The sequence below is a fragment of the Microcebus murinus genome, chromosome 12, assembly GCF_040939455.1.
Source record: "Microcebus murinus isolate Inina chromosome 12, M.murinus_Inina_mat1.0, whole genome shotgun sequence".
Classification (NCBI taxonomy): domain Eukaryota; kingdom Metazoa; phylum Chordata; class Mammalia; order Primates; family Cheirogaleidae; genus Microcebus; species Microcebus murinus.
The window spans coordinates 61,102,637-61,122,812 of NC_134115.1; the positions used below are offsets into that span (position 1 = coordinate 61,102,637).

Sequence of the window (20,176 nt, forward strand, 5' to 3'; positions counted from 1 at the left end):
GCAGCCAGGCCCCCCGACTCTGGAGTTTGAGGTGTCACAGACATTCTGCATTCTCGGCTCACCCGCACATTCACGTTCAGCGAGGGGCCTGAGGCCACGCTGGGGATGAACCTGCCCACTGACTCCCATCTTCTCTGCTTGCAGCTTGCCATCATTTTGGTCTTGTCCTTCCTCCAAAGACGAGAGCATCGTAGACAGAGGGATGATACCTCTTACCTCCTGGGGAACCACTTTGGAATCATCATGTAAGTTGAGTCAGGGGTCAACCCCACAGCTTGGGGGGCTACCCTGTGGTCGGTGTCAACATCAATGACATAAGGCCAGGTCGCTCCCAGGACCCACCCCCACCCCACCGTGCACAGCCCTGCCCCTCCCCGCCCCAACCCAACCAAAGCTCTCAGAGCTCAGAATTGGCTTCCATGCCACTGCAGCCCTCAGCGCCCAGGGCTGCCCAGACATGCTTCAAACATCTCGAGGAGGCGCAGACCACCATTGCTAAGGCCTTCCCACACTCAGGCCTACGGCTACCTCAGGAGCAGGAGGGAGAGTCCCCTGTGACCGCAGCAAGGCTCCCTGTTGGGATGGTGCCACGAGTCACGCACAGGAGATCCCGCTGGACCAGGGGAGGTTTCAGGGCCTTTCTAGCTCTGCCATTCTGAGTCTCTGCACCCCTTATTACACTTTTCCTTGAGTTCTAATTGTTCACATCTCTGCCTCCTCACCCTCTAATCATCATCATCATCATGCACTTGACATTCATTGCACACTGTGCATGACCCAGACACTGAACTGTCTGCTTTGCCTATGATACTTTGATGCACCCTGTTGCCAGTCCAGCATGGTGGAGGTTTTATCCTTATGCAATGCATAAGACAACTCAGGCTCAGAGAGGGTAAGGGGCCTGCCCAAGGCCACACAGCTAGCAAGTGACAAGAGCTTTAACCCAGATCAGATTGATATTCTCTCTGATCCCCCGAGTATTATAACCTGAGCAGGCTCAAACCGTGTACATGCCAAGGTCTCAGCCTTGGGCTCTGGAAAAGAGAGAGAAAGCCCACAGGTCAGGACCGAGGCAAGGGATGACATGAACTACAGGTGAGAGATTCATTCTGGATCCCACCCACTGGGGCAGTCGGCCCTTCACAAGCTTCCAGGTGTAAGAAGCATTGGTTGAGGCACAGAAAGAGACTGAAGCTGTTGGATAAAGCCTTTCACTTCTGCCCAGGGCATTTGGCAGGCAGGTGCTGGCACAGGACTTTATAAGAAGTAGGAGCCCATAACAATTATGTTCAATCACTTTTAATTAAATTGATGACGGCACAATCAACTTGCTCACTGGCTGCTTTCCCATCCCCTGCTTCCCTGAGTAAGCTTGGCCCACCGTCTTCACTGAGTAGTAACCCTCACACACGCATGGTTCTCTGCAGCTTATAAAGCAGTTTGCTATTTGCTGCCCAAAATGACTCTGTGATGTGAGCAGAGTAGGGGTTTCTATCTCTGTTTTATAGATGGGGAAACTGAGTCTCATATAGCTCCTAAGTGCTATAGGTGGGGTCTTGATTAGAATTCAACTCAATTCAACAAAATGCATGTCCACAAACCTGCACTGAGTGACTACTCCTTCCAAGGTCCTGGCCTAGGTCCCCAGCCCAGAGAGAGGAGTTTAGAGTTTACTAAGCAAGTGGTGACACAAACGAAGGTGTGCTGAGACAGGGACATGCAGTTAGTGCAGAGGGGACACAGATGGGACAGCCTGATTGTGAGTGGGTGATCAAGGAGGCTTCTCAGAACACATGCCCCCTCAGCCGAGCCTTAAAGGGGACGACGCCTGAGCCACATGGGACGCCCTGCCTGGGATGCCTGGCTCTCCTCGCCTTCCTAAGTTTTCATTAAGGCCCAGTTTAAATGGACCTTTTCATTGGAAGAGGCTTTTCTCTTCTCCCAAATGCAATCACTTACCCTGATCTAGACAAAGCTCTCTTGGTTAGAAGAAACAAGATATCCACTCGAGCTTGCTTACATTAAAGGGTAACGGGATTTTTTTTATAAAGTTACAGAGATCTCACAGAAACCAATAAGGCAGGGCCCATTGGAGCTATGTCTCTTGAGATGGGAATGCGTAGAGATTGATTTTTTCTCTTTCCTTCTGCCCTTCTGTGTCACGGGGCCCCCTCAGCTCCATCTGCCATTTTCCTCTCTGCCATCTGAGTTAGGACCTCCGATTCCCTACAGCCTTGGCTTTCCTCTAGCATTGACTCTTATCCCAGCTTGGTGTGACTTTCCAGACCAAGGCTCTAACAGCTATCCGGCTCATGTCCTCAGTGGTCACAAATCCAAGATGTAAGACCAGACAGCTGATTGGCCCATCCAAAGACAGTTGTCACCCAAAGCCCAGCCAACTCTGGCCAGGAAGGCATGATTATGGGTGGCGGGGAGTGGAATTTTACTTCTACCCACTTAGAAGTTTTTGGCTGGGCCTGAGAATTAAATTGACATAAGACAGATCAACAGGAGAAAAGCACTGAAATTTATTTAAAGTTTTATATGACATGAGATCCCTCATAAGGAAATGAAGACCCAAAGGTGCAGTTAGAGGTGGACACATGCACACTGAATTGGACAAAGAGTAGTAAGTTGTGAAAAAGTAACTAAGTTATATGGGGAGACTGGAAGATAAAAGTTATTTAATAAGATCTGTACAGAGTTCTCTCGGCCTTGACTTCCCGTTCGTCATGACAAGAATACTGTTTCCCTTCTGCACAAGGAGGACCTTTTTATTTTTTTTTTACATGGGTGGTTCATCTCCTATTTTTAAGAAATAGCAGGAAGGTCAGAGTGATATTTTTGTACCTGCTAATTTTTAAGTGTCTTTAACTCAAAATAGTCAATATCCGGAGTGGCATATTTTGGAACGGCATGTTACTCACTTCTTCAATCACATGGTACCAGCAGAGCCAATGGCACCGGACCCTCAGCGGGGATGTTGGAAGGAAGAATTCTCAGAGAATGAGGCTGCGTGCAGGGCAGGCCCCCCAGACCTGACTAGGACACACTCCTTGTTTTGGTCTCTTGAGCCATGCTGTCTCTGTTCTAAACGAAGCCTCCCCCACTTTGCTTTATGTCACGGACGCTGGTTCCTCGTGTGTGCGCCCGTTGGGCTCGGAGCTCCTCTGGGCCAGAGTTTTGTCTTGCTCACTTCAGGACCCTGAATCCATGCCGGCCCCAGGCCTGGCACAGAGGCCCCGGGAAATGTCAGCTGCAATGAATAGTTCACCTTCCCATAACCCCTCCTCAGGGCGGGAGTGCCTCTTGGGAGACGACCTGTGGGAATGTCTCAGAGCCACCTCCTGTCCTCACAAGCTGTTTCTGTTGTTCACAGGCCCCTGGACTTCGTGGGCACTTTTAGTAACCGATGGTCCTATGGGATTGCCTTTGGTGCCACAGCCAATAAGGTCATGTTCCTGTTCTCAGAGGGCTACCAGCCCCTGCAGGTCCCGCAGTGGGCCCAAGGTACTAGAGGCTGCCTCATCCTGCTGGGAACTCAGCCGTGGAAATTCTTGCTCTCAGAGACCACATGGCAGGGCTCTCTGGGATTAGGGGACACACTTTGTGAACTGTTGGGTTCTGCCCAGCCTGTTACTTGCCTAAGATCAATGTCTGGCCCACAAAGCCTCAAGGCTTGTTCATGGGGCCTTTCCCTAGTTAGATTCAGAGGTCCTTAGACACAATGTAACAAAGGCTCAGACAGTAGGTTCCTCGTCACCTGCCCCCCAAAAGCTCTCCTGAGCCATAGCCATAGCTGCCCCCTTGATGTCAATGAGCCCTGGGTCTCCTCCTCAAAGAACAATGCTTCCTTCTTTGGCCTTTCATCTGAGGCCTCATCTTTCCCCATGCCTCGTGTTCTACCTGGAGGAGCAGCTCTAATCTCCAGGTTCAATTATCGCTAATACAATGACTCCCACACCTCTCTCTCCAGCCCAGTTTCGGCTCATGGGCTCCAAGTCTATATGATCCAATACCTACCAACATCTCGTTAGTCTCCAGGGAAATACAAATTAAAACCAAAATGACATACAGCTACACATCCCTTAGAAGTATACCATTTGGGAAATTTTGACAAATGTTTACACCCATGAAACTGTGACCACAATCCAGTGATGAACCCCAGAAGTCCTTTCTAATCTCTCCTTTCCTCTCCTCTCTCTTCACACCCTTTTCTCCAGGCAGCCACTGATCTGCTTAGTTTGCATTTTCCAGAATTTTGTATACATGGAATTACCCAGATGTATTCTTTTCCTTTTGGTCTGGATTCTTTCCGTTAGCATATTTTGAGATTCATACACATTTGCATGTATTAACAGTTTATCCTTTTTTATTGCTGAGTAGTATTCCTCTATATAGATATGCCACAGTTCATCCATTCACCTGTTGATGGGCATCTGATTTATTTCCACTTTTGGCTATTGCAAATAAAACTGCTATGACTATTTGTGTACAAGGCTTTATATGTAACCATGCTTCAATTTTTCATAAATGCCTTCGAGTGGAATGGCTGGATCTTATAGATTATATAGTATATCATGCTTTTCAAGAAACTGTCAAACTGTTTTTCAAAGTGATTATATAATTTTAGATTACCACCATCAGTAAGAGAGCTCTGATTTCTCCACATCCTTACTAACACTTGGTATAGCCAGTTTTTTAAAAATTTTGGCATTTTAAGAGGTATATAGAGGTATTCATTTGCATTTTCATAATGACTAATGATGTTGAGCATACTTTCATGTGCTTATTTGCTGTACCTATACCTTCATTTGTGAAGCATCTGTTCAAATCATTTTCCTATTGTTTAAAATAGGGGTTTTTGTTTTCTTCTTATTGAGTTTTGAGAGTTCTTTATATATACTGGGTATAAGCCCATTATCATACACATACATGAATTTCAAATATTTTCTCCCAGTCTGTAGCTTGAATTTTCAGGCTCCTAACAACCTGTTTGAAGAGCTGACATTTTAAATTTTTATGCAACCCAATTTACTCATTTTTTTTCTTTTATAGGTCATACTTATAGTGTCATATAAGAAATCTTTGCCTAAGCTGAAGTCATGTAGAGTTTCTTGTATGTGTTTTCCAGAAGTTTATGTAGCCTTAAGTTTTGCTTTTAGGTCTATATGTTTTGAGTTAATTTATTGCATATAATATGAAGAGTGGATCAAAGTTCTTTTTTGCCTTTGGATAGCCACATGAAGTGTTCCAGTACCAGTTGCTACAAAAGCCTGTCCTTTGCCCAGTGACTTGCCTTTTCACTTTTCTTGAAAATCAATTGGCTACATAGTGGGTCTATTTCTGGACTCTCTATTCTCTTCCATTGATCTCTCTGTCTGTCTTTGCAACAATACCACACTGTCTTGATTATCATAGATTTATAATAACTCTTGAAATCAGGTGGTGTTCATCCTTCCATGGTTATTTTTCAAAGACGTTTTTGCTATTCTAGGTCCTTTGCATTTCCATATGAATTTTAGAATAATTTTGTCAATTTCTACAAACGATTCTGGGATTTTGATTGGGATTACATGGAATTTATAGATCAATTTGGGGAGAATTATTATCTTAAAAATATTGAGTTTTCTGACCTATAAACACAATATATCTCTACATTATTTAGAATTCCTTTAATTATTACTATTTTCTATACAGTATTTTTAAAGGCATATAGTAATAATAGTAATAGTACTATGGTAAGGGGACTCACAGCATCTCTGGCCCTGTCTCCCCAGCCTTCGTGCTTCTGATTGGAGGCATCGAAGTCGGCCTGGCCTACTTCCCCTTCTTTGCCTGCCTCTCATCCGAGTTCCGGCTGGTCGGCTCCATCCTCGGCTTCTGCTACTCTCTGATCTGGTAAGACGGACTCTGCCTGCCCGCCCTCCCCCGACTCCGGCTCCATGGCTGAACTCTGGACAAAGGGACGGGGGAGCTCTGGGAGCTCCCCTTGGAGGACACTCTGCCCAGGACTGAGGCCCAGGGAGGGCAGGGTGACTTGTCCAACGTGCCATCACGGCCCCTCCTTACGACTGCATCTGAGGATTCAGGAGGCCAGGCTGGCATTTTGTCTGCCTTGCACAAGGTGCTGGTGATTAGAATATTCCCAGAAGCCAGGGACTTCTGTAAACTGCTGAGGGAAGGAAGCAGGAGCCCGGTTAGATGCTGCTTCTCAGCACCGTCGTGGCTTCTCTGGTGAGCCTCAGAGAAAGTTCACGAGCCTTAGCTCAGCCTTCAGGGCCTCTCCTTTTCTCTCCGGCCCCCAGCAGTGTCTGGCACACACCTCCATCATAGGAGATTCCTGCCTTCCTTCCTCCATCCACTGATTCATTCAGTACCCACTCTGTTATATCCCCGCTAGGAGCCAGGGAAGGCCCTCTCCGACCATGCCTCCTGGCCTCTTTGTGTGTTCCTATTCCCTGTGCAGACCCCTGCCCCAGGCTAGGGGACGATCCTGTGTGCTCTGCTCCACGGACAGTCGCTCCCACCGGATGGAGAGCAACCTTCACGTTGAGCTCTGTGCTCCACAGCCAGGCACCAGACCTAGCACAGAGCCGGCACCAGGGAACGTTTGTTGCCTGCCTGACCCCAGGGACAGTTCTGTTCTCCAGCCACCGAGGCTCATTCCCTTGCCTCCAGCTCCCTTGCTGGTCTGCTTCCCCCATCCAGCATTTTCCATGGGGCCGCGGTCCCCAGGCCCAACTCATCATGGTGATGGGCAGGGGTCCCACAGGCAACTGACACACCATGGCTACAATTCCAGAGTTTGTAGGTGACTTGCTTTTGAGAAACTGGAATGAGGTATACAGGGTTAGACATGGAGCAACATCGTCTCAACAGTCTTGGACAGGCTTTGGGCCAGGAGAAAGCAGGGTGGGGTGGCAGGAATCGCCCAGCAGCTTGGGCGCCTAGGCTCAGCTGGAATGGGACCAGGAATGGGTGTCAGGGATAGAGCCTGGAGGCCCTGAATTCAGAGCAGGGCTGCCAGACACGGTCATGCAGAGGCAGAAACGGCTGCAGCCTCGGGGTCTCAAGACCTGGATCCTGGTCCTGGCTCTGCCCCCGTGTGTGACTCTGGATAAATCCCTTGCCAACGCTGGGCTTCCATCCCCCACCTGAACGATGAGGGGAGAGAGGAAGCATTCTCTGAGGGCCCTGCTGCGGTGCCCTCATGGATTTTGAGATGGTGTCCACGTGGGGTGTGAGTTTAGTGTGCATGCGCTTCTGCACAAGCAGGGCCTGACTTGGGGGTGGCTGTGTGTGGGGCCTGGGAACCGGCCTCCCGCAGGGCAGGTGAGTCTGGGCTGGTGGGCCCTGGGCTATTTTCACAGGGGATGCTCCTGGGACTGTGCTGAGAGGGACCCCAGGGCCCCAAACCCTGATTCTGTTCCTGCAGGTTTGCTGTCACTGTTCTCCAAGTCTCACAGTGTCCCCACGGGCAGGTAAGTACCCGTGAACCTACGTTTAGGGTATTCCTTCCTTTCTTCCTTCCTTCCTTCCTTCCTTCCTTCCTTCCTTCCTTCCTTCCTTCCTTCCTTCCTTCCTCCCTCCCTTCCTTCCTTCCCTAACCCTAACCTTTCCTTGCTTCCTGTTCCTCTATTTCTCCCTCTTCTCTTTCTTTCTCCCTCTCTACCTACTCCTCTCACCTACTTCTGTCTCTCTCTCATATTTTCCAAAAAGAGCATTTATCTTCCTAATCAGAAAAAAAAAAAACCATGAAAGCTGTTTTTGTAAAATAAAATGGGGCTGCTGAGACTTGAATCCAAGGCTGCTGGGCTCCGAGTCCACTGCTGGTCCTGTGGTGAGGGACTGGGGGCGCTGGGATCGGCCACTGGACAGGCCTTGGCAGGGCAGGCTGGGGCAGAGGGTTCCCTTTGCAGCTCCCCCCCGCATGGAGCCATGGTGGTTTGTTTCTGTTGCAGTTTTTAGGGAGGTACGAGACCGTCATGTTCTACTGGCCCTCACTGCTGTGCCTCGCTTTCCTGCTGGGCCGCTTCCTGCACATGTTTGTCAAGGCTCTGAGGGTGCACCTGGGCTGGGAGCACCAGGCGGTGAGTACTCAGTGTAAGCACTGCGTGGACAGGTTTACTCCTCACAACAGCCACTTACGCAGCTGCTATTACTACTTCTCACACTGTGGTTTGGAAACTTGGTCGCAGAGAGGTGAGCCGAGGTCGCCAGCCCGTCTGCAGCAGAGCCAGAACTGGAACCCAGACAGCTTGGCTGTGGGGCCTCTCTGTCAACCACTGCCAAACACAGCCTCTCTGCCTCTGGCAAATTGCTCCAGCTTTGAGGTCGCCTGGGATCAGGATAGGTCTTTTTCTCTCTCCTACACCCCACCAGAGAGTCAGAACATGTGACATCTGGACTTGATGCCGCTGGGACCCACCTGCCACAGCTTTGGTCTCTGCATCACCTGAGTTTGAAAGAGTTGTGATTAGTTTGTTTTAGTGACTTTGAGTTTTTCTTGTTGTCTTTTCGGAATAAACGTGACGGTCAGGACAGCTAGGTTATGCTATAGTAGCACACAGCCCCCCAAACCTCAGTGGCTTAACACAAGAAGGGTTTGTTTCTCACTATTGTGACATGTGGAGCATGGGAGTGCCCGGGGCCATGTCCTCCTCACTCTGTGACCTGGACCGGCGGAGCAGCCTCCGTTGGGAATGTGAGTGAGTGGCACAGAGCCGGGAAAGACAACATGGTGAAGTATGCACTAGCTTTGAAAGCTCCTGCCAAGATGTCACCTCCATTCAGATTTTATTGGACAAAGCCGTCATTTGGCTACACGCACCTACAAGGAGGTGAGAAGGTACAATCCTATTATGTATCTTGAAGGCAGGGAGCCAGAATGTTTGTAAATAGCTGCAAGGCTCAGAGTCTGGGCACGCTGTGCCACACATCTGCTTAAAAGCAAAAAAAAAAAAAAAAAAAAAAAAAAAAAAAGCCAAGATAACAACACTGAAGTGTTCCAGTGATTACATACAGCTTTAAAACTTTCCAGATTTGGAGATAGAAATTAAGTCTTTCTGTATTTCCTCCAATGACCAGAGCTGGTAAGGTACTTCTTGCGAAATACAAGAGATTATCTAAATAGATACAGTTTTCTTTATGGAGAAAAAAAAGGCCATTTCAGATGCCTTTACTAGAGATGGAAGAAAAAGACATTTTCCTTCCTTATGATGATAACAGCCATTACTTATTGAGTTTTGCACTGGGCGGGCATTGTGCAAGTGCTTGATAAACATTGATCCTCACGATAACCTTCTGGAAGGTGTTATTATTTTCTCCATTTACTTATGAGGAGCCTGAGGGGTAGAGAGGTGACCTGCCTGAGGCACACACATAGTAAGCAGCCAGTCAGGATTCTAACCAGGTCTTTTGGACTCTACCCAACATCCTGGCTATATAAGACAAATAAAATTCACGCATTCAATAATTTGTATGTAGCAAAATAGATGACTATAGAGGAAAGCTCATTGCATGTGGAGAAAACATTTCAAAACATACCAGTAAAGTTTCATTTTTTAAATGCTGAAAAAATAAGAAATGAGCAAAAGAAACTCCTAAAAAGGCTGGGATTCGGGGTGTTTCATTCTTGAAACAATGGCTTGAACTATGATGGGAGATCATCAAATCTGGCGGGGGAAAAAGTTTCACAGAACAGTGGCTGGTACAGGCAATACGCGGAAGAGACAATGCAGGTCAGACTCTGGCATTTCCTGAGAGCAGGTGCTCGGTAAATAGGGAACTGGACCCTGTTCCTTGCGCCGAGAAATGACAGGTGCTGGGAATGGCTAACTCCAGAAGAGCAACGCGTACCCAAATTCCTGCCCTCTGTGGCTGTAGCCCCTCAAAGAGACCAAAACCCTAATGATAATCAGTGAGCCAAAGCCTATGCCTGCCTTCTTTGCCACAGGAAGAAAAGTCGGTTCTGGAAGCTCACCAGGCAGCCCACGTCAAGCGGCTCCTGAGAAGGCCCCGCCCGCGGTAAGCGCCGTTCTGTTCTGCTCATTCACCCGCAGGTTTGCGCCAGCTCCCCTGAGGGCTGACGATGGGGCAGACCTGGGATGTCTGGAGGGGCCCTGCAGTGGTCAGGACCTTTGTTTGCTAAGAACAGAAACCCAGCTCAAACTGGACTAAAGCAAGGAAACGTATGGGCTCACACCACTGAGAAATCTAGAGTAGTCAGTTTCAGGCACGCTGGAGCCAGGGCTTGTGGACGAACTCTGAACCAGGTCTCTATCCCTCAACCTCCCCTCAGCTAGCCTTTACCTGTGTTGTCCTCACAGTTCGGGGAGCTTCCTCCACATGGTGGCACTCAGACTCTCTGGCTTATACCCTCCTGGTTTAAGCTCAGAAGAAAGAGAAAATTTCCTTTCCAGTTACTCAAACAAAAGTCCCGCAGATGCGTTGCAGGGGATCAGATTGGATCACATGCCACCCAGAAACAGTTCCTGTGCCCGGAGCCAGGAAGTGATGTCAGTGTCGCTTACCCTCCAGGACCCAGGGGAAGGAAAGGTAGTTCCCCAAATTAAAACTGAGGCGCTGTCACCCAGGAGGAGGACATAGAAGTTGCCAGGCAAAAGCACCAGATCTCAGAATCATACAAGCCACCTCCACACCTGGATGCGTCCCAGGGAAGAGATGTGTCTTGTCTGAGGTCACACTGTGGCAAAGCTAGTTCTTTAGGTAGAATTAGATTTGGCTTGATAGAGCAGAAGACCCCAAATAATAGTGGCACAAACAAGAGAGAGACTTATTACTTTATCAAAGAACTCTGGAGGTGAGCAGTCCATCCGGGCCCTGCACTGCGCACTGTGGCAGTTCACTGATCACCTGTCCTTCTGCCTCAGCATCTAGAGTGTCCTTTCTATCCATAGTGCTGTCCCATGGTCCCTTGTGGCTGCTGGAGTGCCAGCCTGGACCAGCCACCACGTCCGCATTGCAGACAGAGGCGGGGGAAAAGAAGGCAGGGCCAAGGGGCCCTCCCAGCTGTGTCAGCTCCATCTGGGCAGCCTCCCCGATGAGCCACACCACACTCTGGTCACAGCCCAGTGGCCCGAAGTTAGTCTGGTCACTCTTAGATGCAAGAGAGGTCAGGAACTTTGGCCTTTTAGTTTGCTGAATTACTGCCCTGAATAAAACTGAGTTTCTGTATTTAAGACTACAGGGAAAATGAAACCTGTGGAAACTACGTTACTCTCTCCCTGCACTAAACTCCATGATAAAAAGGAGGAGATTGGGTTATTTTCAGAAGAATTTGTTTATCTGCCACAACCTCTCAATTCTGGGTGTTTATTTGTTCACAGAGAAGGAGAAGCAACTTGGTTCCAAACCAGGGTATACGAGTGGGACCCGTGCTTTCAATTCCCAAGCAGAATGATCGGAACTATCGTGTTGGCCTTCATCTGCCTGTACCTGGTAAGCACATCTGAGAAAATCGTTTTATAATTTGTAAACGGGGTAGGGTGGACGCTAGCGTTATGGAGTCTTTGAGGCACGCAGCATGTTCCTAAAAACCAGGGTCAAAATTGAAACTTGGTAAATCAAATAAGTACAATACTTCAACTCCACCATTTTGATTCCAGAGACTCTTTTACCCTCATGGTGAGTATTATTAACACTAATAAAAATAATCCTCACCAAACAAAACTAATAGCAGTTAAAACTCCACATGGTAAAATTTATCGTTGCCTAAAAACTGATGGAAGAAAAAGATATTTGAAAATATTTCAATATACAGAATTTGACCCAGGAAAGTTGGCTTGGTAGAAATAATGATCCCTAAATAAAACTTACAACAGCAGAACCTGTAGTCAGTTAATTATGCTGTGAACAAAAATCAAATCATTTAAATATAAAATAATTGATCCTGACAAAAATAATTTCAGAGAATTATAAATAAAAGTGGACAAAATAGACTTGGTTTACTGTCCTATATTTTAAAAAGTGGATCAAAAATCTAAGAGTCTTATTTAAGTTTGCTTTCTCAACAAAAAATTTTAAATGTTGACATAATTATGCCTTCAATGTTTCATTTAGCATAGACTCAAAACATTTTGTGCGGTCAAAGTTATCTGAAGTGAAATGGCTGACTCACAATGGAGGAATAAAGATGGCAATGCTAACTTCTCTTCTGCTCGTTTTAAATGTACTAGGACAACCCCTACTTAAGTCACTCCTGTGGTTAAGTTTTTAAGTGAGTGTTTAAGTTGGGTTATGCTGGAGTACCAGATAACCCCCTAAGTTTCAGAGGCTTAACACTGTATTTTTACCACACAACAGTGCTGAGTGGGTGTTCAGCTGGGGAGGCAGCACTGGCCATGTGTTACTCGGGAGGCATGTGACTTCCTGCTCCTGAGGACCCCAGCACCATCTGTATGCAGTCAGCGCACGGGGAAGGGGCAGGGAGAGAGGCTGTGGGAGGGCTCCATGGGCTGGGTGTGGAAGCCTCACAGGGTCCTTCCACTCCTCTTTCCCTGGCAACAACCTGGACCTGTGGTCACACCGAACACAAGGGAGGCTGGGAAATGTAGTCCAGCCTGTGCCCAAAGAAGGGAGAGTGGAGTTGGAAGTGGAACTATTACAGAGTTCTCTATAACAATGAATAACTCACTTGGAGTCATGAAGTCTCTTAAATGTTTGTGGAGTATCCACTCCATGCCAAGCACTTTGTCGAGAGCCGGAAGAGGGCAGAGAGCTGGCGCAGCATAGCCCTGGCCAGGCAGAAGCTCTGTGGTCTAAGGGGAGAAAATAACCTGTGGTGTGAGGTACCTGCCAACCTAAGAGAAAAAAGGGATAAAGTGAATGTGCTCTGGAAATTTAGTGAGTTGTTCTAGATTGAGCAGCTGCCTGCAGATGACAGTGTTTGAGCTCCACTTGCAGAGCTAAACATGATGGGCAGGTGAAGTGAGAGGCAGCAGGAGCTGTGGGAGCAATGGCATTGTGGCGAGGGGAGGACAGGACGGTGGCAAGTACACCAGGTGCACAGGAGAGAGTGCAGGAAGCCGTGCTTCTCCCACTGGGCTCCCCCAGATCAGTGGTGGCAGCAATGGAGATAGGGCTGCAATTGTCCCCAAGGTCGCCCCTCACCCAAAGTTAGTCATTCTTCCACTCTGGTTCCAGGAGTGTTTGAAGAGTTCCTCAAGCCCTTGTGGGGCCCAGCCTTGTCCACTGTAGGGTGAGGAACGGAGTGTGAGGTGGCTTCTGTCTCCCAGGATCTCACAATTGTATTCATGCTAAAATAGCCAGTGTGTGGGGTCATTTCCAGTAAAGTTTTGAATGCCTGAAAGAGACTGACCTCAACACCAAAGAGAGATCCATGTGCCATTCCTATGCTGAGCTGGACACAGGTGAGCCCTTGAAACCTTTGCTCTGTGTCCCTAGTTCATCGTCATTGAATTCTACGTGTTTGTGTTCGTGCGAGACGAGCTGGCGGTGTTTGAAGGCAAGCTGGAGAGCTACGTCGCCTCAGTGAACCAGACGGGGAACCTGACCCCAGTCATCCTGCAGGTGAAAGAGCTGATCACTGTCACCAAAGGTAACCCTACCTACCTGCTCTGTTCCTGACACCTGTGTGGGAAACTGGGTGCAGGGCTTGCATAATGATCAAATCAGGGTGATTAGCAAATGCATCACCTCAAACGTTTATCATTTCTTTGTGGTGAGAACAATCAAAATACTCTCTTCTGGCCAATGCAGTGGCTCACACCTGTAATCCCAGCACTTTGAGAGGCTGAGGCAGAAGGATCGCTTGAGGCCAGGAATTCCTGAGACCACCCTGAGCAACATAGTGAGACTCCATCTCTACAAAAAAATAATCAAACTAGCTGGGTGTAGTGGGGCACACCTGTAGTCCCCGTTACTCAGGAGGCTGAAGCAGGAGGATTGCTTGAGCCCAGGAGTTTGAGGTTGCAGTGAGCTATGATGAGACCACTGTACTCCAGCCTGGGTGACAGAGTGAAACCTTGTCTCAAAAAACAAAATAATCTTCTTTTCTAGCTATTTTGAAATATATATATGTTGTTGTTAACTATAGTCACCCTACTGTGCAATGAACACTAGATATTGAGTATTTTTAATCATAAAGAGATGGATTTTTATCAAATGCTTTTTTTGTACCTATGGAAAATCAACTTCTATGGAAGCTTTTAAACCAACAAATCAACAAATAATCTTCCTTCTTTGCTCCTACATCCTCTCTCACAAACATACAGAATCTTTCTAAAAGCAAATTAGATTCTCAATATCAAAAACTTGTGGAAAGGTGGATGAGTGAATAGCCAAGACATCAGGATTCCAGCTGTCTTTGTACCTGGTTGAGGTGCAACCAATACCGCCCCAAGTGGCAGTTAGAGGTAAAATACAAATGATGTTTTCAGTGGGCAGAGGCTATGCATGATGTGCATACTTCACATTTTCTCTTCCCTTCATTCACTATACAGTGAAAATATTAGCACCAAAGAGAGGATTATGCAGAAAATAAGTTATATCAAGGGCTTGTGTGAATAAAATGAAACAAAAATGAGCAGAAGTTTACTTACCCAAGAAACGTGGTAAAGGAATTATAATAGATTTTTGCCTAGACCTTTCTGATACGGGATTCTGCATTTCGAGAATTCTGTCTCATGTTTATTTTTCAACGTCCCTCATATCACTTTTTGTGTTTCAGGAGTCTGGGTGGTGACTATTTTGCCTGCCTCCCTCACGTGCGTGAGCTACCTATTCCACATTTTGGCCTGTTACAGGTAAGAACCCTCTGGGAGTCATTTGCGTGTCTTTCATCAGGAGTATGTATGACACGCTTTCCTCAGCGTTCCTGAGCCGCGGCTGCAGCGCCCAGTGTGGGCCCAGGAAGTGAATATAATATCCAGGGATAAGCACATCTTTTGGTAGAAAGGGGGAAAGGAAAGAAAGCTATTGATTTGAACTTCTGCAATGGGTTAACGTTATGCTTAGAATCTTCATTTGGATTTTACCACAACCCTGAGGGATAAGTACTTTCATCTCCGTTTTTACAGCTGGGAAAGCTGAGACTCAATAATATTAAATAACTGGCCTGAGCAATAACCCAATGATCAAGTCTTTCTGACCCCAGAGACCTTGTTATTTCTTCCACACTCAGGCACCTCTATTGGATGGCAGGTCTGCTCTGCTCTCCAGGGCTAATCACGCTGGGCTCCTAGCAGGCAAACCTGGTGCATCAAAGGGACCAGGAGCATCAGTCTCAAGGACAGCAGTGCAGGAAGCAGGGATGGCCTTAAATATGTAGTGAGCATTCGCATGCAGACATCAGTTGCATGTTAAGTATCCACTGCTCCCTCTCTTTCTCTCTTCTTCACTCTCTTTCTCCAACACACACACACACACACACACACACACACAAACACAAATACACACACACAGAGGAACCCCAGGACTAATTTGCAGCTCTCTGGAGCATCCTGCTTTTACAGCCTCCCCATCTGCCTGACCAAAGGGTGGTGGGTCTCTTGCAGATGGCACCCACTGCACCTGCCCTGGCATGAAGGGCCCAGCTCTCTACCAACCCTGTCTCACTCCCTCTTTGCGCTTTCTTCTCCCTGGACCCTGTGGTGGTCTGTACATGGCTACTTCCCCTGCCCTGCCTCATGTGGGCACATGTCTGTGCCTTTCATCGAGTCTGCATGTGGCTGGGAAATACTCACGGAGACATTTGAGCCCAACCAGGGACAACCACAGCACAGAGGGGGCTGCCTGGACGTGGGGCAGCTGAGGGCACTGCAGGAGAAGGCACCTGAGGAGAGGAGGCCTGGCTCCTGGCCAGGCTGCCCTGCTCCCACCTGTCACCCTGGAGTGGTGATCCCTGCCCTGCTGCCTTATCGGGACAGTGGGGCAGAGGAAACTGTGGAAGAGAAAGCCTGTTACGAACCGCAGAGCACTGGCACTGTGCCAACATGTCAGTTTCTCTTAGCAGTATTCCAACCTATATATAGGCACGTGTAAGAAAATACTACAAAGAATATTTAGTGTAAGGTAAGTCTTCCTCCCGCTTGGATCCCTCATTTTTTGCCCTACACTAACCACTGTTAGTGGGTTTCTGTGGATCCATCCAGAAATTTTCTATGCACAATGCAAACAAATATGTGTGCACTGTGTGTGTGTGTTGTGTTGTGTATATTGATGGAACCACACTCAACTCCAAGGCTGCCAAACAAAAACATAATGAAAGTCATATATGCAATTTTGAAACTTCTAGTAGCCTTTTTGAAAGATTAAAGAGGCAGGTTATATTAATCGTAATAATATATTTTATTTAACCCACTATACCTCACATATTATTATTTCAACATGTAATAGATATAAAAATCATTAATATTTGCATTCTTTATTTCATCCTAAGTCTTTCTAATTTAGTAGTTGTGAAAAGTACAAAACGGCCTGAAAACATTCCAGAGATAGAATGTTAAGTAGAGCCAGCAGGACTCGAATGTGAATTGGACTGAGAACACAGCGCCGTCAAACTCACCTTTATGTGCAGGGCCAAGGCCCGGCTAGGACATTGGAACAGGAAGCGGTGACTGGCTGAGGAGTGGGATTGGGAGGCGTTATTGCCCCTCTCTGATTTCCCTTTCTGTTGTTATAAGGTTAGGCTATCAACAAAATGAGTTTTCTGTTTTCAGTTGGTTGTAAATCTTCTTACATGTCATAAGTAATACATACTCATCATAGAAAAAATAAGAAAATATAGAAAGCAGAATAAAGGAAATAAAGGCCACACATAATGGCATCTATCAAATTCAGTCACCATCATGACTTGGTAAAATATATTATTTTTACAAAATATGACAAACTTTAAGGGTTTGAAGGCAACTCCGAAGTAGCCCGGGAGCTGCAGCCCACACCGGGGAGGCCGGGTCACCGCCCTCAGCACCCAGGCCTTTCTGTGGTATCTACCGAGCTCTGGCTATGCGCGCAGCCGGCGTTATGAACACTGCTTAAGTCCCCCTTCTCCTCCAGAAAGCACATCAAGAAGCTGTGGGCAGGAGATAAGCACTTTCTCCCTTTGAAGTTCCGGAATCCCGCCTCGCCGGAGAGCGTGGTGAGTCCCCACAAGCCTCTCTCTGCTGAGACTCCACCACGTGCACAACCTGCCCTGCGGCACCAGGCACAGGGCCCGCCCTGGGGGAGGAAGGGCCCCTCACTGGGCGTCCAGCGTCCTCAAGTCTAGTCCTGCTCTGCTGCTGGGTGGCTGGGAACACATCACTGCCCTTACTGGGCCCTCGGTCTCCTCATCAGTAAATGAGGACGATCTCAACGCCAGCCTCACTGGGTCGCTGGGTGCCCCCCAGGTGAGACACGGATGCTGGGCACACGTGGCAGAGGTAATGAAGGCTTCCGGGACTGCTTTTTCCTTTTAAATCGCAGGTGGCCATTGCAAGGTACTCTGGCTGGCAAATAGCCTACATTCTGTGGGGTAAGTGCTGTCACGTGACCCATTCAATTCAGCAGCTGTTCCGGGGTCACCTGCAGAGTCCTGGCTGTGGGTGGGGAGTAGAGAGGAGCATGGGAAGCAGCCCTGGCTTCTGCCCTCGAGAGCCCTTCAGGATGGAGGGAGAAACAAACCCTCTCTAGGTCACCCTCACCACCTGTCCTGAACCCACGGGGCGTACATGCTAAGGGCGATGGTGACCCAGAGGAGAAAGTGACTGTCCACACCCAGGGCAGGGCTCAAATGTGTTCTCGGGGAGCTGACATTTGAACTGCACCTGACAGGGTGAGTAGGGGGTAAGTGGGAAGGAAGGGGAGGCCATGCCAGGCAGAAGGAACAGCGTAGGCAAGCATGCCAGGGCCTCTGGCGGGAGGACGGTAGAGGGTGGAATGCAGAGAGGGGCCTAGGGGTGACCACTGGCTCCCTCGGCCCCCAGGCTACCTCATCATCCACGTGGTGCAGAGCTTGTGTGGCATGGCGATCATGTACGGTCTGGTGCTGCCCGTCATCCACAACCAGGCCCTAGAGATGCTCCAAGGGCTGGGCATTGGGATGTAAGTGCTGGGTGGGCGTCCTGTCACTCCACTTCTGGGCGCTGGGGTGCTCTTCCAGCTGCTCCCTGGGCCCATGATCTTAGCTCTGACCCAGGGCTGGGCCATCATAGCAACTTGCAGGGATGGGAACCTTACAGTTTACAAAAAGCTGCCTTTCCCTCTTCACAACTGTGTATGTGTGGAATATACCTATGTCCATTTTCCAGCTGGGAAGACTGAGGTTTAGGGAGGTAAAGAGGCAAGACAGTATGATGGAAGGAGGCAGGGAACCCTGGCTAAGCTTTTGAATCTGCTATGTGGCTTGGGATAAGTTATCTCCCTTCTCTGGGCCTCTGTTTATACATCTGGAAGACAAAGTGAATGCTATTAATGGTATTATTCAGCATTTACTATGTGTCTTTTCTCATAACAGCCTATGAAGGTTGGTACTTGTGTTGCCCTCCCTTTTGCAAGCCAGGAAACAGAGGCACAGAGACACTAAGAGTTTTGTCCAAGGAGTGGGATGATGCAGGATTTGGAGCTAGACAAACTGAAACCAAAGCCTCCTTTTAACCACTACCCCACTCGGCCACTCAGAGGGGGTCAACACAGCATGTGGCACTCTCTGGGGACCTGCCTGCCTTGAGCTCCTTGGTCCCATACTTGCCTAGAGCCACCCGTGATTCTGGGGTACAGCCAGTCCTTCCCACTCTCTCGTGGCCTTCTCAGGCACTCCTGAAAAACCCATTCCTTTCTTTGCTTCTCGACCTGTTAAGCCACTTGCCCAGCTGCCGCCCCTGGTGAAAGCCAACAGCAGTGAAATCCTGAGTAATAGGCTGGGATCTGGAGCCAGAAGACCTGTGCCTGTGGCCTTGGGAAAGTCACCTCCCCTTTGTGAGCCTCAGTTTCCTACCTGCACAGTGGGTTTGGGGATGCTTTGTACAACAGGAGCTCATGCTGCTATTGTTCTGCGGAGTGGTCAGCGTCTCTCTCCTCTCTCTCGCCGGGCATCAGAGAAGGGCCTGGAAGAGTGTGGAGAGGCCACCTCAGGACAGCCCCACCCTGTGTTTCAGCCTCACCATATCCATTGTCGTGGGTCTCATGGTCCTGCAGGTGAGGATCGCTGCCGGCTTCTTTCTGCAGCCCAAGCTAAGCGCGGCTGACAAGCAGAAGCCCCTGGCTCTCAACAACAGGTGAGGGTGAAGCCAGTGGATTGTATGGCTTTGGCTTTGGCCTTGGAAGTCTCCCGGCCCTTCCCCTTCCCATTGGCGGGTTCCTGGGCAGGCTCTACACTCCCTGAGAGGGTATGGTGTGGGGAGCCAGGGGTGGGATCTGGAGCCAGACTGCCTGGGCCAGGTCCTGGCTCCACCCGTTGAGCTATGTGACCTTGTGGGATCTTCCTAAATACCTATAAACCTCAGTTTCCCCCTTTACGATGAATTGTGCATACCTCAAAGAGGTGTTGTAAGGGTGACACGTGTTAAGAAATTGAACTTAGAACAACAGTGCTTGGCACATGATAATCCTTTCTAATTCATTCTTTCAATGCCATCCACTCATTGAGGGAACAACGGGGCACTGAGAGTAAAGAGATAATCCGGACACGACCTACCCGGGACATGCTCAGTCCACTGGAACGGATAGAAACATAGACGGAAGAGGACTCTGGAGGGTGCAAGAGGGTTGCCAGAGAAACCTGAACAATGGGGGTAGAGAGGTGGGGTGGCAGAGAGAGGTGGTGGTTAATTCCATGCGGATGGGATGCTCGAGCTGAGGTCAGGAGGGTGGCAGGATTTCTGCCTGTAGGAAGGAGGAGAGGGCATGGCCAGCAGCCAGCACAGCAAGGACAAAGGCAGGAAGGCACAAAAGGGCAGAATGAGTCAGGAAAAAAGTGAGACTCTCAAATGGCTGCCACGCAGCAGCCTTTGACAGTGAGGGGCACAGGGAGGACAGGGAGGGGACACAAAGTGACAAGACCAGAAAGCCCTCTCTCAGAGGGGCCCTGAAACTTGGGATGCAAAGTCTGGGCTTTGTCCCAGAGGCCACAGGAAACCACATGATCAGGTGGTCCCTTGGGAAGTTTCCTCTGGAAGACGTTGGAACAGCTTCGGCTGCAGGCAGGTCCTTGTTG

General features: G+C 48.6%; 1 protein-coding gene across 2 annotated transcripts in view; it reads left to right on the forward strand.

The window, feature by feature from the left end:
• Positions 1 to 20,176, forward strand: part of LOC109731200 (stimulated by retinoic acid gene 6 protein-like) — a 34,257-nt gene that overhangs the window by 11,787 nt on the left and 2,294 nt on the right. For both annotated transcript variants that reach the window (XM_076008856.1, XM_076008857.1), the window contains 13 exons: positions 145 to 245; positions 3,380 to 3,510; positions 5,781 to 5,901; positions 7,439 to 7,484; positions 7,965 to 8,093; positions 9,959 to 10,029; positions 11,352 to 11,463; positions 13,429 to 13,582; positions 14,714 to 14,789; positions 17,041 to 17,122; positions 17,449 to 17,497; positions 17,949 to 18,066; positions 19,119 to 19,238. In XM_076008856.1, coding sequence (XP_075864971.1) covers positions 145 to 245; positions 3,380 to 3,510; positions 5,781 to 5,901; positions 7,439 to 7,484; positions 7,965 to 8,093; positions 9,959 to 10,029; positions 11,352 to 11,463; positions 13,429 to 13,582; positions 14,714 to 14,789; positions 17,041 to 17,122; positions 17,449 to 17,497; positions 17,949 to 18,066; positions 19,119 to 19,238 — 1,310 coding nt within the window. The remainder of the gene's footprint in view (positions 1 to 144; positions 246 to 3,379; positions 3,511 to 5,780; positions 5,902 to 7,438; positions 7,485 to 7,964; positions 8,094 to 9,958; positions 10,030 to 11,351; positions 11,464 to 13,428; positions 13,583 to 14,713; positions 14,790 to 17,040; positions 17,123 to 17,448; positions 17,498 to 17,948; positions 18,067 to 19,118; positions 19,239 to 20,176) is intronic.